The sequence below is a fragment of the Chelmon rostratus genome, chromosome 13 (assembly GCF_017976325.1).
Source record: "Chelmon rostratus isolate fCheRos1 chromosome 13, fCheRos1.pri, whole genome shotgun sequence".
Classification (NCBI taxonomy): domain Eukaryota; kingdom Metazoa; phylum Chordata; class Actinopteri; order Chaetodontiformes; family Chaetodontidae; genus Chelmon; species Chelmon rostratus.
In genome coordinates, this window is record NC_055670.1 from 523,632 (window position 1) to 540,672 (window position 17,041).

At 42.1% G+C, this 17,041-nt stretch overlaps 1 protein-coding gene across 1 annotated transcript in view; it reads right to left on the reverse strand.

Annotated features, from left to right (window-relative positions):
* LOC121616077 (calcium/calmodulin-dependent 3',5'-cyclic nucleotide phosphodiesterase 1A-like) overlaps positions 1 to 17,041 on the reverse strand; it is a 47,771-nt gene that overhangs the window by 25,145 nt on the left and 5,585 nt on the right. Inside the window, exons 3-5 of the mRNA XM_041950703.1 lie at positions 12,137 to 12,163; positions 1,421 to 1,534; positions 1,122 to 1,304 (exon numbers count right to left, since the gene is read on the reverse strand). Of these exons, the coding sequence (XP_041806637.1) occupies positions 1,122 to 1,304; positions 1,421 to 1,534; positions 12,137 to 12,163 (324 nt within the window). The remainder of the gene's footprint in view (positions 1 to 1,121; positions 1,305 to 1,420; positions 1,535 to 12,136; positions 12,164 to 17,041) is intronic.

The window sequence follows — 17,041 nt, forward strand, 5'->3', positions numbered from 1 at the left end:
TCTCTCTCTCTCACCGGTTGAAGCAGACGGCCGCCCACACAGAGCCTGGTTCTGCTCGAGGTTTCTGCCTGCTAAAAGGAAGTTTTTCCTCGCCACTGTCGCCAATTGCTTGCACATTGTTGGGTCTCTGTGGATAAAGAGTTTGGTCTGTACCTTTTCTATATGGAAAGTGTCCTGAGATAACTTTGGTTGTGATTTGGCACTATACAAATAAAATTGAATTGAACTTTAATGCACTACTTGGCCAAGATTATGTGACACATATGTGATTGCTGAGCATGTGATTCCAAAAGCATGGACATTGTTCTGCTGCTATAACAGCCTCCACTCTTCTGGTTTCAGTCTTTCCACTAGATGTTGAATCCGTAGAGATTTGCTTCCATTCAGCCACAAGAGCATTAGTGAGGTTCAACCCTAGATAGTTGGTAAATTGTCATGTTGAAACAGGAAATGGACAAACATAAGCCTTTGACACAAATTTGGAAGCACACCATAGTCTAAAATAACGTTGTATTCTGTAGCATTAAGATTTCCCTTCATTGGAACTAAGGAACACCAGGAAACCAAGACAAAAAGCAAAAGTCCTCGTTCCCTGGAATCTCTACAACAGAGGTGGCAACATGCATGATCCCAAGACCTTTCCCAAACTGGGAAATTATTCTCTGCATTTCACCCACCACTGATTTACTGAAACACACACATGCACATGCAACAGGCAGTGAGACACACAGGAGCAGTGGGCTGCCGCATCAGGCGGCAGGGGAGCATATTGCTCAAGGGCACATCAGCCAGCTAATGGAGGGGGGGGAGTGAATACTCCACCACACCCAAGTTTCTCTGCCAGTTCGGTGGGGGGGAATCGAACTGGCGACCCTCCGGTCACAAGCCGCTTCTCCAACCTCCACGGCTGCCCCCACAAGGCCTCGGCTGCCCCCACGAATGAGTATTCACTAGCTGGTATGGATGCAGATTTATTTCCCTCAAAAAATTACCTTTAAAACACAAGTTGGATATAAATGTTGATTTTGTAGCTTTGCAGATCACTGAGGTGAGATCTTACTGTCAGATACTTTCTATTTAATTGATGGGCCATAACTAGTTTTTTTTTTTTTTTTTTTTACCTCTCTACAAATATCCCAGCTTGCACTGCATGGACAATGCTCCTAAATCTTGGCTTCTCCTCAGGACGACGCTTAGCCACACCCATCTTCCTGCTGAAGGTACATGCCAGCCAATCACGTACTTCACTGGGCACTGACTCAGCCTGCAAGTCACTGAGCTCATCCTCGGTGTCCAACAGACGCCTTCAGAACAAAAAGAAACACCTGTCAGTCAGTGCTTGGACAACCAGTGACAAGAATTTATTTTATTTAGTTGTAAATCCTTTCATCCATCCATCCACCGGTCTATTCAGCCCTACCTGGTCTCATCAGTGTAAACAGCATCCAACATGGCAGCAGCGAGCTCCAGGTTTCTGCGGAGTTCCTGCAGATCCACAACACCGCGGTCCATCTGCTCCAGGACCCCCTTCAGCCTGACAACACACAGTTAGTGTTGGAAGTAACTCATTACAAAGTTAAAAAGTAATACATTACTGTAAGTTGTAACTCCAGAACTTTTGGTGGTTACTAGAAATGGGACTAATTACTTTTACAAATTAAATAATGTGATTACAACTACTGAAATTTAAACGGACTTACTTGCTACTTTCATGTTGATTACAGGGGAGAAGAACTCTAAAACAGTGCAATAGTAAAATACCACCAACTGTATTTGAAATGGAATAGCCACTAATGTTTAACGGCAGTTGACGCCAGCAAGGAGTAGTCTTAAATTTCCATGCTCCCACAATCTTAATCTCAACAAGCAGCCTTCACAAGACCAAACTGTGACAGAGACAGTGTTATGCAGGCAAGTTTTGCCAGGCAAGAAAGCCAATAGCTAAGAAACTGAAACCTCATTCAGAAGGAGAATTTGTGAAGGAGTGCCTTGTTGCTGGTGCAGAGTTGCTAGCTACTGCACAAAGTAAAAATGGTTCCAAAGTGTCAGTTTGTCTGGAATAATTCATAGAGATGAAGGAAAACCTGATGTGGAAATTCAGTGTTAGAAAGTGTCAGTGTGATTTGACCCTCATGGTGGACAATACCAAGTACTTCTTAGAGCTGAACCTCAGGTTCCAGCCAGCCTCTCAGCTCTCTGCTTTCAAATTTGAAATCCCCTGTCACGTTTGCATAAGAAGCTTCTCAGGTGCTGCCCTCAAAGGATATAAATGTTATAAAAGCTGAAATGGTGCTTGATACTGCTACAACCCCACACTCTTCAGTATTTGACCACTTTGAGCCCATCTCCCTCTCATCCCTTGCTGATGTAGTGAAACATGTGAAAACAACAAATTGCCCTTTAGATGTTTTCCCAACAAAACTGCTTAAAGAGGTGTTCTCTACTGTTGGGCCTGTCCTCTTGGTTTTAATGAACACTTGCCTTAGCTCAGGATGTGTTCCGGCTTCTTTTAAACATGCTGTTGTGAGGCCACTTCTTAAAAAACCACATCTTGATGCTAATGTTTTATCTCATTTTAGACCTGTTTCTAACTTGCCTTTTATCTCAAAAGTCCTTGAGAAAATTGTTTTTATCCAGTTACAGGCATTTTTAGAAAATAATTTTATCCTGGAAAAATTCCAGTCTGGGTTCAGATCACGGCATAGCACAGAGTCTGCGCTGCTTAAAGTTCACAATGACATAGCTGTGTCTGTTGATGCTAAATGTCCTGTTGTCCTTGTGCTGCTTGACTTAACGGCAGCATTTGATACAGTAGACCATTCCATTCTCTTGTCCCGCTTAAATAATTATGTTGGTATCCGTGGTACTGTCCTCCTCTGTTGCCTCTTTGTTTTGTGGAGTTCCCCAGGGCTCTATTTTGGGACCTTCGCTTTTTTCACTGTATATGTTGCCGCTGGGGTCAATTATAGCGAGACATAATTTAGCATTTCACTGCTATGCTGATGACCTCCAGCTGTATTTACCAGGGTTCCCAACCAAAAGTGTTGCTCTTCAGTCCCTCACAGACTGTATCAGAGACATCAAGTCATGGCTGGAGAGCAATTTCCTTCATTTGAATGAGGACAAGACCGAGTTCTTTCTATTTGGTGACAATGTTCTTGCAGATTCGGACTCTGTTTTTGAAGCTAAAACCATTTGTAAAGAATCTTGGGGTTATTTTTGACAGCAGTTTCTCATTCGTCAAACAGATTGATAACATGGTTAGAGCGAGTTTTTATCAATTACGTACTTTATCTAAAGTAAAGCCTTTTTTAAATCGCACCGACCTTGAAAGGACTATTCACGCTTTTATCAGCTCACGAATAGACTACTGTAATGCTCTCTATGTTGGTGTTTCCCAGTCTGCCCTGACCCGCCTCCAGCTGGTGCAAAATGCAGCAGCTCGTTTCCTGACGAACACTTCAAGGCGTCAGCACATCACCCCAGTCCTCTTTTCCCTCCACTGGCTTCCAGTATCGTTTAGGATAGATTTTAAAATTTTACTTTTTGTTTTTAAAGCCCTCAATGGCCTAGCTCCTACTTATTTGACAGAACTTCTCTCTGTCCGAAATCCAAACAGGGCGCTAAGGTCCACAAATCAGTTATTACTGGAAGTCCCAAGGGCCAGGTATAAACACTGGGGGGATCGAGCCTTTTCCGTCGCTGGGCCCAGACTCTGGAACAAACTACCCCCTGACATGCGCACCATCACAGACTTTGGCCTCTTCAAAACTTGGCTCAAAACATATCTTTTTAGACTGGCTTTTAATACACAGTAATGTGGTGACATTTTATTTTATTTTATTTTATCATATTTTATTCTATCTTATTTTATTTGCATTTAATCTCCTTTTTATTTCCCTGATATGTGTTCTATTGTTGCTATCTTTTAATCTGTTTTTCATTTCTAATTTCACTGTTTGTTTTTAACTGGAAAGCACTTTGGTCACCTTGAGTGTTGTAAAGTGCTGTATAAATAAATTTTGATTGATTGATTGATTGATTGATTGATTGATAGGAAAAACATTCCCCACCTCTGGTTTAAGGTAACTTCACATTTTTTTTATGTTGAATTTATTTAAAATATATATGTAATATATGTATGTGTCTGTACGTTAATTTAAACACAAGATACTTGTGCTCAAAAAGAGGATTCATTCTCAGTGAAGAACCTTGGAGCTCTAATCTGCCTCTATACATGCCAAAGAGCAGTGACCTAACACGTCTCTGGGGGTCATCAGGTGGAAACCTCCCTTCAACAGTGTTTCGCCTACTTAGTCCCACTACACCTCCAGGAGGTTAGGCAGTGAACTCCGGCGTCCCAGAGTCACCCCCCCCTAGTGCCAGTTCACACTGCTCCTACACATTCCAAACAGCACCGCCACGTTCAACTGACCCAGAGATGCTCCAGGTAGTGGCCAGTACCGATACTACCATTTAACTATTGCTAGCTAGCTAATGCTACGTGCTAACCGCTACCTGCTAAGAGGAACAGAAGAAGACAATAAAGCTAGATTCACCTATACTGTTAATGTTAATTGCTAGCCACCAATACTAACTGCTAAGATACTATCATACTCTCACCGCTTTAGCTATTGTTAGCTGCTACAATGCTACCACAGGCCTAGATGCCACATGTAACTGCCGATTGCCACACTACCATCATCTACCCCTGCCTCTCACCAACTGCACCAAGAAAAAGCGGGGTGGGAATACAAACCCTGGTTCGGGTAGGGGATAGAAAATAAAGAGGTAGAGTCAAAAGATGAAAGTAGGGATTGGATACAGACCCTTGTTCGGGTAGGGGGTGGAAAATTTAGAAGGTGCTGAAGGTGGAGGCCTAAACCACAGACTAGATTTAACAGCCTCTTCTAACATTTCCTTGAAGAAGCAGCAAACCCTACCATTTCCTTCAAAAAGCAAACAGAGCAGGAAAACAAACCCTAACATTTCCTTCAAGAAGCAAACAAAACAGGAAAACAACCAAAAAGATCAAAAAACAAGCCAACTCTGTGTCTTACCACGCAAACTCACCTGAACAGGCCGCATGGTCCCAAAGAGAGACTCTAGCTGGCCACACCCCCACCTTATCTAAACTTCCTGGTTCTCTTCCTATTGGCAGAGCGAGAAGATGGGGCGGGGAAAGCAGAGCAGAGGAGAGGTGTCTTGTTCAGACATTAACCTCTTCTCCCGCCGGGTTAGGCATGCATGTCCTCTGCCCCCCCCCCCCCCCCCACTGTCCCTATTTCACCCCCCAACTACTATTATTTCTCCTGATCCATATCCACTGACTAGACCTAGCAGCCTCATCTGACATCTCCCTCACTGTCTTTCTTAAATTTTGCCCATGCACTCCCAGCTCCCTCAACAGTGAAACAGCTGACCCTGCAACAAAACCTCTACACCCCACTTCAACCGGACAGACCCTGGTCTTCCATCCCCTCTGCTCAGATTCTGTCTTTAAATCTGCATACTTAGTCTTCTTCCTTTCATAAGCTGCCTCCACTGAATTTTCCCAAGGGACTGTTAACTCAATAAAATACACAGTCTTTTTACTCATGGACCATAAGACAATGTCTGGCCTCAGATTACTATAAACTATTTCCTGGGGCACAACTAGCTTTCCTCCCAAGTCGACCTGCATTTGCCAATCATCAGCCCCTACCAGGCAGCCACCTACCTGCTTTCTCCCTGACTTAGCAGCTCTATTTTTCTCCCCCTCTCGAACAAACTGCACATCTAACCTCTCCTTTCTAGAACTTCCAGAATTCACCTGCTTCCTTCTCTCTTCAATGCCTGCGGCTAAGCTTCTCAGCACCTGATTATGCCGCCATGTATACCGGCCTTGTGATAAGCTAATTCTACAACCTGACAAAATGTGCTTTAAACTTGCTGTACCTGAGCAGAGTGGGCACGATTGATCGCCCTGTACCCAGAGACTTAGGTTCTGCGGGGTTGGCAACACATCGTATGTCGCCCCTATCAGAAATTTAATACGGCCTTCCTCCATATTCCACAGGTCCCTCCAACTAAGTTTCCTCTTCTCAACACCCTCCCAATTCAACCATTGTCCCTGTTTGGCTTGACCAACTGCTTTTGCCCCCCTTAACAACTCCTCCTGCCTACGCATCTGTTCCACTACAAGCTTTCTTTTCTCCTTTAGACCTGCTTTATTCCACACTGGTTTGCCTGGGCCAAGCCCCAAGCCTCCCCGGCCAAATTGAACATTTCCTACTATTTCTGCATGCCTAAGAGCTGCCTCTGCCTCCTGCACTGCTGCCCTTGGGTTCCATTTCCTCCCCCCAGAAGGATTCGGAACCACATTGCTAACTAACATGTCCTTACTCCCAGATAATAAAAGTTCTGTCCTAACCTTAGTGCATTTAAACTCCTCTGTTAGACTGGATACTGGCAGCTGAAGCATTCCTTTCCCATACAAAGCTACACTGCTTAAGCACCTGGGACCACCCAACCATTTTCTAATATAAGAGCTAACTAGCCTTTCCATTCTCTCTGCTACAGATAATGGGACTTCATATACTGACATTGGCCACATTAACCTAGGATACAAGCCAAACCGCAAGCACCACAACCTCAGTTTTCCTGGGAGCCCTGATTTATCTATTCTCTCCAGCCCTTCTGCAACATCCTTTCTAAATTGCACAACCTGTTCAACATCATTCAGGTCTACATTGTACCACCGTCCTAGACTCTTGACTGATTTCTCCCTAATTGTTGGGATTTCCTCACCATCTATAGCAAACTTCCTATCACTTACTTTCCCTCTGTATATTGAAATACTCCTTGACTTACTAGGCTTAATCTTCATACTAGCCCACTTGAGATTCTGATTGACTTTATCTAACAACCTCCTTGTACATGGCACTGTTGAAGTTAGCAATGTCATATCATCCATATAAGCCCTAATTGGTGGAAGACGCATTCCATTCTGCCGTCTCTCCCCACCTACGACCCACTTGGAAGCCCTAATAATTACCTCCATAGCCATTGTGAAAGCTAGCGGGGAAACTGTACATCCTGCCATAATACCAACCTCCAATCTTTGCCAGCCTGTTGTGAGCTCTGTGCTACTTGCACACAGTCTGATGTCTTGGAAATATGCTTTCACCAAGTTAACAACTATCTCCGGCACTTTAAAGTAGTCAAAGGAACTCCAAATAAGGTTATGTGGCACTGACCCAAACGCATTAGCCAGATCTAAAAATACAACATTCAAGTCTCTTTTCTCCCTCTTAGCTGTCTGAATCTGATGCCAAATCATGCTAGTATGCTCTAAGCATCCCGCAAATCCTGGTATCCCTGCTTTTTGCACTGTCGTATCTATCATACCATTCCTTTCTAAGTAATTAGTCAGCCTCTGTGCTACGATACTAAAGAAAATCTTTCCCTCAACATTTAGGAGAGAAATCATCCGAAACTGGCTAAGGTCCGATGACTCCTTCTCCTTAGGGATGAAGACACCTCCTGCCCTGCGCCATGCTCTTGGAATACTTTGTTTCTCCCAAACTATTCTAAGGTATCTCCATAGTGTCCTTAAGATGCCAGGTGCACTCTTATAGACACGGTAGGGGACTCCATTAGGCCCTGGGGCCGAAGAAGCCTTTGCACGCCTAACCACCTCCACAACTTCTCTCCACCTAGGTGGGCTCACATCCATCTCCTGCTCCACTTCCCCTAATGGTGGCATGTCAGGTGGAAGACCTATGTTCCTATTCTCCTTTGAATCTGAATACGTCGACTTCAAATACTGTTCAAGCTCTGATTTCGTTGCCTTAAGTTGTGTACTTACGTGTATATATATATGTGTGTGTGTGTGTGTACACTATATATGTACTCACAGTCTGTAAAGGAGCAGTGAGCTATAAATCAGTAAAATGCTGCACTGTGCTTTTCTTTGTACTTTGCTATGTTGCACTGCTGAATTCAACTGCACTGCACTGTTAGATACTTAATATATACTTCATACTTTGCACCCACACAGCCACTTTCTCTTCACACCACAGAACAAGAACATGAAAATCTGTTTCCTCCAGATGGACACATGACACCATGCCTCCTGTCAATCAGCTAACTCCCACAGTAAGCAATAGGAATCTCCTGCAGGAAATAAACATGTCGCCTTATAGACCTGACCATCATGTCCATGATTATATTCTCATTGTCTCATCATCAGCCTGGTCAACAGCTGATTTCAGTTTGATATCAAAATGTTTGCATTTATTAAATTTTAAGCAAGGCTAAATGTGTATCTATGTTTGATATTAATCTTTTCCCCTATGACCACAAACAAGAGGTTTCCCTCAACACTGGAAAAAAATTTCTTACTTTTTATCTCAATATTTTATTGTTAGGGGTTGCTTAGCGGGCTTGACACAGCATGTTGTACCCAAAAGAGGGCTTGAATCGTATTCCTACATCTTTCATACAGACCTATTGTACAAATTGAGACTGAATTGATGGATTGATGAATACAGCAGATTAAAGGACAGATGGATATTTTCTGCTGGGTTGTGCATCTGTTCTCACTGCTCAGAATAGAGGTTTTGAATGTTCACAAGATAGGAGACTGAGGCAGGGAGACATAAAGACACCACTGTGGCCAGGCATTGTGCGGTTGTCATGGTAACCAAACACCTTCCTATAAACTAGATGAAATCTGTTTAAGTTGACATGGTTACAGTTGGACTTAGAGAGATGGAGCGGGATAAAACTAAAGTTCAAGACTGCAGTCATTCAAGCATTTCATTTTTGTTGAAAAATGCCCTATTACTTAATTTTTCAATATATTAAAAGACCAATGCGTAGGCATTAGAGGGATCTATTGGCAGAATATCGTAAAAATGGAATGTAATATTTATGCATGTTTTCTGTAGTGGATAATCATGTTTTTAAATCTACAGACGGGGGCAGATTCTCTCCTACAGAGTCCACCAAGTTGCATTGCCATGTTTCTAGAGTAGTCCAGACCAAACATTGACTCTAGAGAGCTGAGTTTTGCAGCCAACGTTGGTTCTCATACACACTTGGAAAGGGGTGAGGTGAGGTGTATTCATGCAAATTAGAAACTCACAGCTGGATGCCACTAAATCCTAGGCACTGGTCCTTTATATTATTATAATGATCATTGGTACTACCAGCAGTAGTTGTGGCAGTAGCAGTATTAACTGAGGTGATAAGTCGTGGTGCTCTATGGGCTTCAAATTGAGCTCAAAGTGAGTCCAGCTTCATTAAAGTACAAACTCTACTACCCTGATGTTTGAATACTGATCAGACAATCACCTTTTTTTTAAATTCCAGTCAAATCTGGTGGGAAGGGGCCAATGCATAAACATCCACACTTAACATTTCTACGCACTGCAGATAGTATTTAAACAAATTTGTTCACATATACAGACACAAACCAGCAGACTCTTTGCAATTGCCACTATACTGGCACATAACAAAGTAATTAATTTCCTGAGTGATAGTACAGACCTATTGTACAAATTGAGACTGAACTGGTGGATTGATGAATACAGTACCAATACAAAGTAACAAAGCTACAAAGTAAAATAGTCATAAATTTAACATTAATGGCCAGTGACAGACATGATCTCCCTGCTGGCTGGGCCAGCCTGGGACAGCAGCTACACAGCCATGGCCCTCAGGCTGTGGGTGGTGTATCTGTGAGAGAGCCTGGCGGCCTTGATGATTTTAGGCATCATTTGCTCAAGAAAGTTGTGGCCCATGGGCCCTAGAGAATACCACACAGTTTCTCTGTTTAGGACAGCTTGCTCTTTTCTCAAGGGGTGAAGGTAGAAAGATTTCACATCAGGGGGGCAAAGAGATAAATATTTTTTTATGCACATTACAGGAGTAATTGGGTTTTGTGGCTCTGCGAAAATGCATCCCCTGCAATTTTGTTTGCATGGATCTCGGGCATCTTTGTGTTTTTTTGTCTCGCGGTTGTGGGATGTGTAAAATATTCGATTCCGTTTTCATTTCCTTTCAATTCAAGGGCATCACTTGTTAGCTCCCAGTTTCCCTCTCTGCCACATCTGGTCATATGCAGCTGAACTTCAAACCAGACTTTTTTCACCAGTCTACTCGCTGTGTGTGGTGACAGTGCTTCGGATGCCTGGTGAGCCGCAAATCTGAGGTTGAGATGGGGGGTGGTGCTCGCTCACATTTTGCCCGTTTTTGCGGGGGGTTTTGATGATCGATTTGAACACTCCATTGGTGGATGTGAAAGAGGGACATTTAATCACGTCAAATTTAGATAAGTAAGGGGACATCCCACACCCGAGAGAGACGTAGCTAGTGACAGAGTTTGGTTTTCCGGTATTATTTTGCACAGATGGATAAAAGTCCCACAGTAGCTGATTTAGGTGTTCAGCGTCATACATTTCCAAATCTGTTTGCAATTTTTTCTCCACTAACCAGCCGTTTAGTACGTTGATCACTCATGCTGTGTTATTCTTTGTGGTTTTTTTTTTCATGTCTGTCCACTTCGATCTGGTCGATCTCTGTGTCCTCAAGTCGCTTGTGCTTTGATATCGCTTCTCCTTTCAGTCCAGCGTTGTTCTTTACTTTTCTTGTCTCTTTTGCTGGGGACGTGTCCTTCTCCAGCCACATGTCAAGTGTTTTGTCCTCTCCAAACAAATTGAAAGTGATGTCCTGAAAATGCTCCATATTTTCCCACTGAAATCAGCTGGTAATCGGTAACTGAACCTGGTACATATTCGGATTGCCCGTTTAGTCTATGACTGTTGCTATGGCTTCCCTAGAGATTGGTCTATCAAGAAATAAACACAGCTGAATTTTGGCGATTGACCAATCAGACTTGAGTATTTAAGAGTGCCATGTTCTAAATTATTATTGTTGATACTGATGGGTCAATGTGAAAGCAGTGTTACAACTGTGGTTGTAAGTAGTTCTATATAGCTGTGTGTTTTCCCTGTTCGCTCTGTGTGTGCTTCCTTTTAAGTGCCTAGTTGATATGCAAACGATGCTGCGCCATACCCCGAAGCGGATTGGCGGACATGGAAGGAACATCTTTCATAAAGCGGAGGAGGACGTCACCCAGGGGGCAGAGTGGGTCAGATGGGCGGAGCCATTCTTCGCTGAGTCAACGAGCACACACCGATCGAACCGGCGTTTTCCTTTGTCTGAGTTATCCAGTGTATTGGGCAAATTTGAGTGAGCCACGACTTTGTGTTCAACCAGTTTTCTCCTGTTTTTGTTAGAAGGGAGGTTAGAATTTGTGTTTCATTTCGATCTTTTTATTTGCTTAGGAAAGTGGTAAACTCCCTAAAAGTATAGCATGGTTTTGTTTGTTTTTTTGGCGTAGGTCTCACTCCTAAATTAATTTACACATTATTTCGGATTTGTTTTGTTCATCTCTGTGTCCCAGAAAAAAGTAACTACTGTTATAAATAAAAAATATTAATTATACCGTGAAAACGCGCTTGGTGTGGCTGTGTGAGACCAGTGAAGGATGGCACCTTCATGTTATGTTCAGGTACCCCTAGACTGGGCATAACAGCAGTATTTCACAGTTGTAGATGCTCGAGGCGAGGCTAGTTGAACTGTAACTAGTCTGGTAATTCCCAACCTATAGGTTGCACCTTCAAAGGGTCACAAGATAACTCTGAATGGTCATGAGATGGTTAACGGGGTAGCAAAGGATAAAGAAGTTCAGATGCACAAGACTGTTCTGTGTTTTTGGATTTTTCTCTCATGTGTAATTTGACCATTTTAGGCCTAAAACCATTATTTAAAGGTCCAGTATGTAGGATTTATTGGCTTCTAGTGGTTAGGTTACAGATTGATTATTGATTGATTGAAAAGACTATTCTTATTTTAGGGTACATATACACTAATCAAAACATAATTATAAATATTATATATGATTTCTGCCAATGCATCCCCTTCAAATGAAGCCATTTGAGAAGATTAGAGCGGAAATTTCTTTATTGAGGAACTGCTAAACAACTCATAGACAGTCTCCTCAGTCCTGTTGTTCAGACTGAGAGCTTCCTCTACTCTGTGTGAGTGTGCATATGTGTGTTTGTGTGTGTGTATGTGTTTGTCTTACCTCTCTGATGTGCTTTTATATTTCTGCCTGTGAACACAAACAAAAACATAACAGTCACATTAAAATGAACAAATCTCATGCTGTGCCCAGACAGCCCCAATCATAAAGTGACCAGGTGTGTGTATTCAGGTGATCATGGCCTTGCTCCCAGGAACATTTTGTCACAGTGGCCATGTTCAGTATTCAGAGTGAAAGCAAGTCAACCGGCTAGCCAGAGAAGACCTCTTGCTCTATGGGCCCAAAAATGCAGCTGTTTTTATCCTGCATCTATACTCTGCTGCAGTTGAATGTGCACACAACCCCCCTCGTTTGCTTTAAATACATTTATGGTGTGGCTCTCCATTTTTGACTCCCCTATTCTCATTAAATCATCAGGGCATTATTGTTGACGTTGAGCTCACTGCCTCAAGCATGACATTTAAATTCACAGAAGATGATTACTCCTAGGGTTTGCCTGTCGAAGTCCTTGGAGCACCAATACATACTTCATGACTAATTTTATGAGACTATAAAGCTGTATTTAGTTTATCATGTGTTGCAATTGTCTTCTGCTGGTGTATGCAGCAGAGAGACCTTTGCCAATGCCAATTATAGGGGACAAGTTAATGAGGAATATTTCTAAATATGACGTTGTAACAATAAATTCTAATAATAACAAACACTCAACAGAAGGAAGTGGCTCAATAGGCAAAAATTTAAATTGGGCTTCACAAATGTGAGAAAAGTCCCTTCAGCTAGTTTTTTTTTTTTTTTAAACAAAGACTGAGACCAATCAGAAAATTGTTTCATCATCATGAAACTTGCCCACTTGCACCAATCATTATGGCATTTCTGATTTTGGCGAATACCTGCCACTTGAGCACCAGCACCATTGGTGAAATTCTGTCATCTGAGTTTTGAGGTACACATTTTTGGTATTTGTGGTACCTCCTATGGGTCCAGCTCAAAATACTTCAGTAGGCCTATTTCCAATCATGGCCAGAAGCTATGCAACAATATTTATGATGAGTGGACAAATTGTTAACAAGTTATGAAAATTTTCCTGTTAAGCACTGACCCTTGAGAAATTTTTTGGTTGGTGGTTGCCATGTTTTCTTGACTGATCATTCTAAATTATAATTGAAATGTGTATCTCAGTCCTGCCAGGATTGTACACCAATTTTGTTGATGCAGTCAAAATCTAACAAGTTCTATTCATATTGCTAGTTTTATTATTATTATTATTATTATTATTATTATTATTATTATTATTATTTAAATTGCAGAAAATCGACCATGACTGACTCTTATGGTCAAAGAGGATTTTTTGTAGATAACACTGAGCTGGAATCGTGAGTCCAATTTCAAGTCAATCACACTTATGGTTACGTCATGGCCTTTTCAAAATTAATCTATTTTTGGCCTTAATTACAGTGCTACTATCCAGCCTATTAGGTTCATATTTATTTGGAAGCACTTCACATCATTTCCAGTTAGGGGGGCACCACAAACACAATAAGGTTCTCCTGCTTGAGCCCTAAATATTAAAGGAAAGAATGATGGGACCCCAAACAATGAGAAAGTAAAGCTAATTTCAACAAAATACAAGAGTTATTAACCCATCACGGCACACTGGTGAATCTATTAATTGAATTGGACAATGAAAAAGCCCCTCTGTACTAGATATAAATTCCACAGGCTGATCACTCCATTTCATGTGAAATTAGCCAGTCACAGTTCTGGAATCTGACCCCAAAGGCTAATCACAGCTCTGGCATGTTCCAGCTTTGAAATCTGACCGCAGGAACCTGTTATTTCATGGCCGTTTGGTAATTGTACAGTGGTCTGCGTGGGCACATCAGCTCTGAATTACAAAGCTGGGCGAGCATTGCCAGGTTGCTGCATTGTGTTTTTGGTTAAAAAACAGAGAACTATGCTGCAGCACCAGCAGTGACAGGTGAGGACAGAGATAGTATCTGGAGAGTGACTCATCACTCCATCTTGACTTCTTGCAGACTGATGCCTTCAGTTAGAAAATTAGCATTTTTTCTTCCTCCTGTGTTTGCTTTCTCTACTTTTCTGTCATTGTCACCTCACACATCTTCTTCATTGCATTATTAATATTCAGCATATAAAGTATAGTTTATTTTTAGGTGCATTATTTCTATGACTCTGTTTCTGATGCACCACCAGAGGGTGTTTTTCACTTCTCCATCCACACTGGCATTGCCTGAAGAAAAAGCAGAGCATCCAATAAACACACACACGCACACACACACACACACACACACGCACACACACGCACACACACACACACACATGTTGAGCCCTGATTTTTGTGTGTGTATTTGTGTGTTTGGTCATTTCTCGTCCTCCCTAGTTTCCGTGGTAACAGCAGGGCATTTCAATGTAGCAAACACTGGTGAGGAGAGGACAGATAGACAGACGGTTTTTTGTATTATCTTATTATTATATACATTCACATATATATGTGTGTGTTTGTGTGTGTGTTGATGAAGAGTGAATATTAATAAACACTGCTTTAAATGCAGCAGACTAATGAACGTAGTTAGTCCCTGGACACGGTCATCTTAGTGGATGTTATTGCAATTGAACATCCAGACAAGCTGTAACTGCAGCTTTCAGTACTCTTTGCCTGCAGGTGGAGCAAGCTCCAATATAGAAGTAGCTGTTACTTTATGTGCCTGTAGATTGGGCGGAGTGTGTATGATTATGTATGATTCTTTGTGTCTATGGATGGATCCCATTTCTCAAAATTGCATCCTCGTTTCCCTCACTTGCGTCTTTTCCTTGCGTCTTAGTCCCTCCCACCAGGGATGCATGAGAGGACGCAAGGAAACCACGCAAGGAGAGAAGAAACGAGGAAATATGTTTTATGAGAATTGAGACGTCCTTTCCTCTGAAGCCTCACGTGAAGCGAGGTCTGTTTCTGATGACGCGACACAGCTGGAGCTGCTGCAGTTACCGTTATATTCACACCCCCACCGCCCCCTGCCCTCGATATATTTACATTTTATACTTATATTTACATTGTTAAAAAGTCTCCAGCACTAGCAAATAAATATGAAACACTTTTAGTAACACACATGAGAATTAATGAGTTCATTCTTGGCTGGACGCCTCTTCCAGGTGAACAGGTGGTCATTTTCTGACCTGAACTTTATCAGCCTCGCTGTGTCTTCTGTCCTGTTCAATGAGACACATTTCAGAGCTGTCAGTGAAGGCAAACCGACACTGCCATGAAACACATTATTTCACTCAGATAACACGCAGAACGAGTGACGAGAGGCCGATGTGTTAGTGTTAGAACAGGTTGTAGATAAAAGACTGCTGAGTGGAGACAAAACTGAAGACAGATGTTTTTAATGTCTGACGCTGAACGCAGAAATCAGCTGCTGCGGGACTTTTATCCATCAGTAGAAATAGCAGCGGTAAACCAAACTCTGTCTCCAGCTACGTCTCTCTCAGGTCTGGGATGTCCCGTCACTTCTCCACATTTGACATGATTTCTCTGAATATCTGTAAAGAAATAAGTTTTCCTGCCCGCCGGCCTGCGCACATTGAGAGGCGGTTGCTACGCAACGTACGTGTTTACTTTCAGAGCCGTTGCGCAGTGAGAGCGGTGACAGGCAAGGGTAGACTCATTTTAAATCAATAAATATGTTTCAATCACTATTTTGTGTCACTTTATATTGAATGCTTTAGTAGTGAGCAGAGTTCAAAGCGGGATAATAGTGAGCAGGTTCTCACTGATGTGAACCCCTCCCCTCAGGAAAACAACACACTGTCACTTTATTCACCACCAGTTGTTAAGCTAATTCTTTTTGCACTACCGTTTACATTTGCACTATTACATTCTCAATGTTTCATTGTTTAGTCTGTACAGTTTTTATTTAGATTGTACAGTTTTTACTTACTTAGTTTGTACAGTTTTTATTTAGATTGTACAGTTTTTTATTTATCTCTTTTCTAATATATGTCCTGTCACAAAGGGTTGAAGAGTAACGCAATTTCGATTCTCTGTTTGTCCTGTACATACTGCAGAATTGACAATAAAGCTGACTTTGACTTTGACTTTTGACTATCGTCCCTGCTCACTATACATCATCTCTTACGTGATTGAAACATGACGGATCCTCATGTTCTTGTTTTATCGCTCTTTGGAGAACGTAGCGTTGTTTGGCTCATCTGAATTACAGCCATTCACTGCAGGATAGTTACACTAGCGCACTTTTCTCCTCCACCTCATTCAAACGTGACAGCTGTGGGGGCGGAGTCTTCATACCGTTCAGTTGACAGACTTCCGGGTAGGATGCACTGATGTATCCTCGCTCATAGCTCCTCCGAGGGCCCTCATCGCTCCTCGATCCTCGCTCCTCAGAGCCGCAATTTTGGCTTTGGGACGGCCGGCAATATGGTGGACCAGAAGTACTTCCGGTTCGAGCGAGGAGCGAGGAAACGACAGTTTTGAGAAATGAGATCCACCCTATGTGTCAGATATTCCGATCTAAAACAAGAAACTTTTCTAACTTCAGACTGAATTTAATTTAGAAAACCTCCTTTATTAAGTCTGCATAGGTGTTTCCTCACATGGTTCCTTAGTGCCCTGCCATGTCTCAGCACTGTGTGTGTGTGTATGTGTGTGTGTGTTTTGTGAGTGTTTGTGTGAGCGCATGTGTGTATATCTGGAAGTGGGATATTGTCTGTCATATTATGCTTTTATTCTCTCTGTTGTTGTATTCTTTTATCTTGTGAAGTACTTTGTGTTGCATTTTAAATGGATGAAAAGTGCTATACAAATAAAGTTTGATTTGATTTGATTTGATTAAACACTCATTGATTGAATTGTTGGTCTATTTTTTAATGGAAAAAAGTTTACTTTTCTCAAACCAAGATATCAAAAAG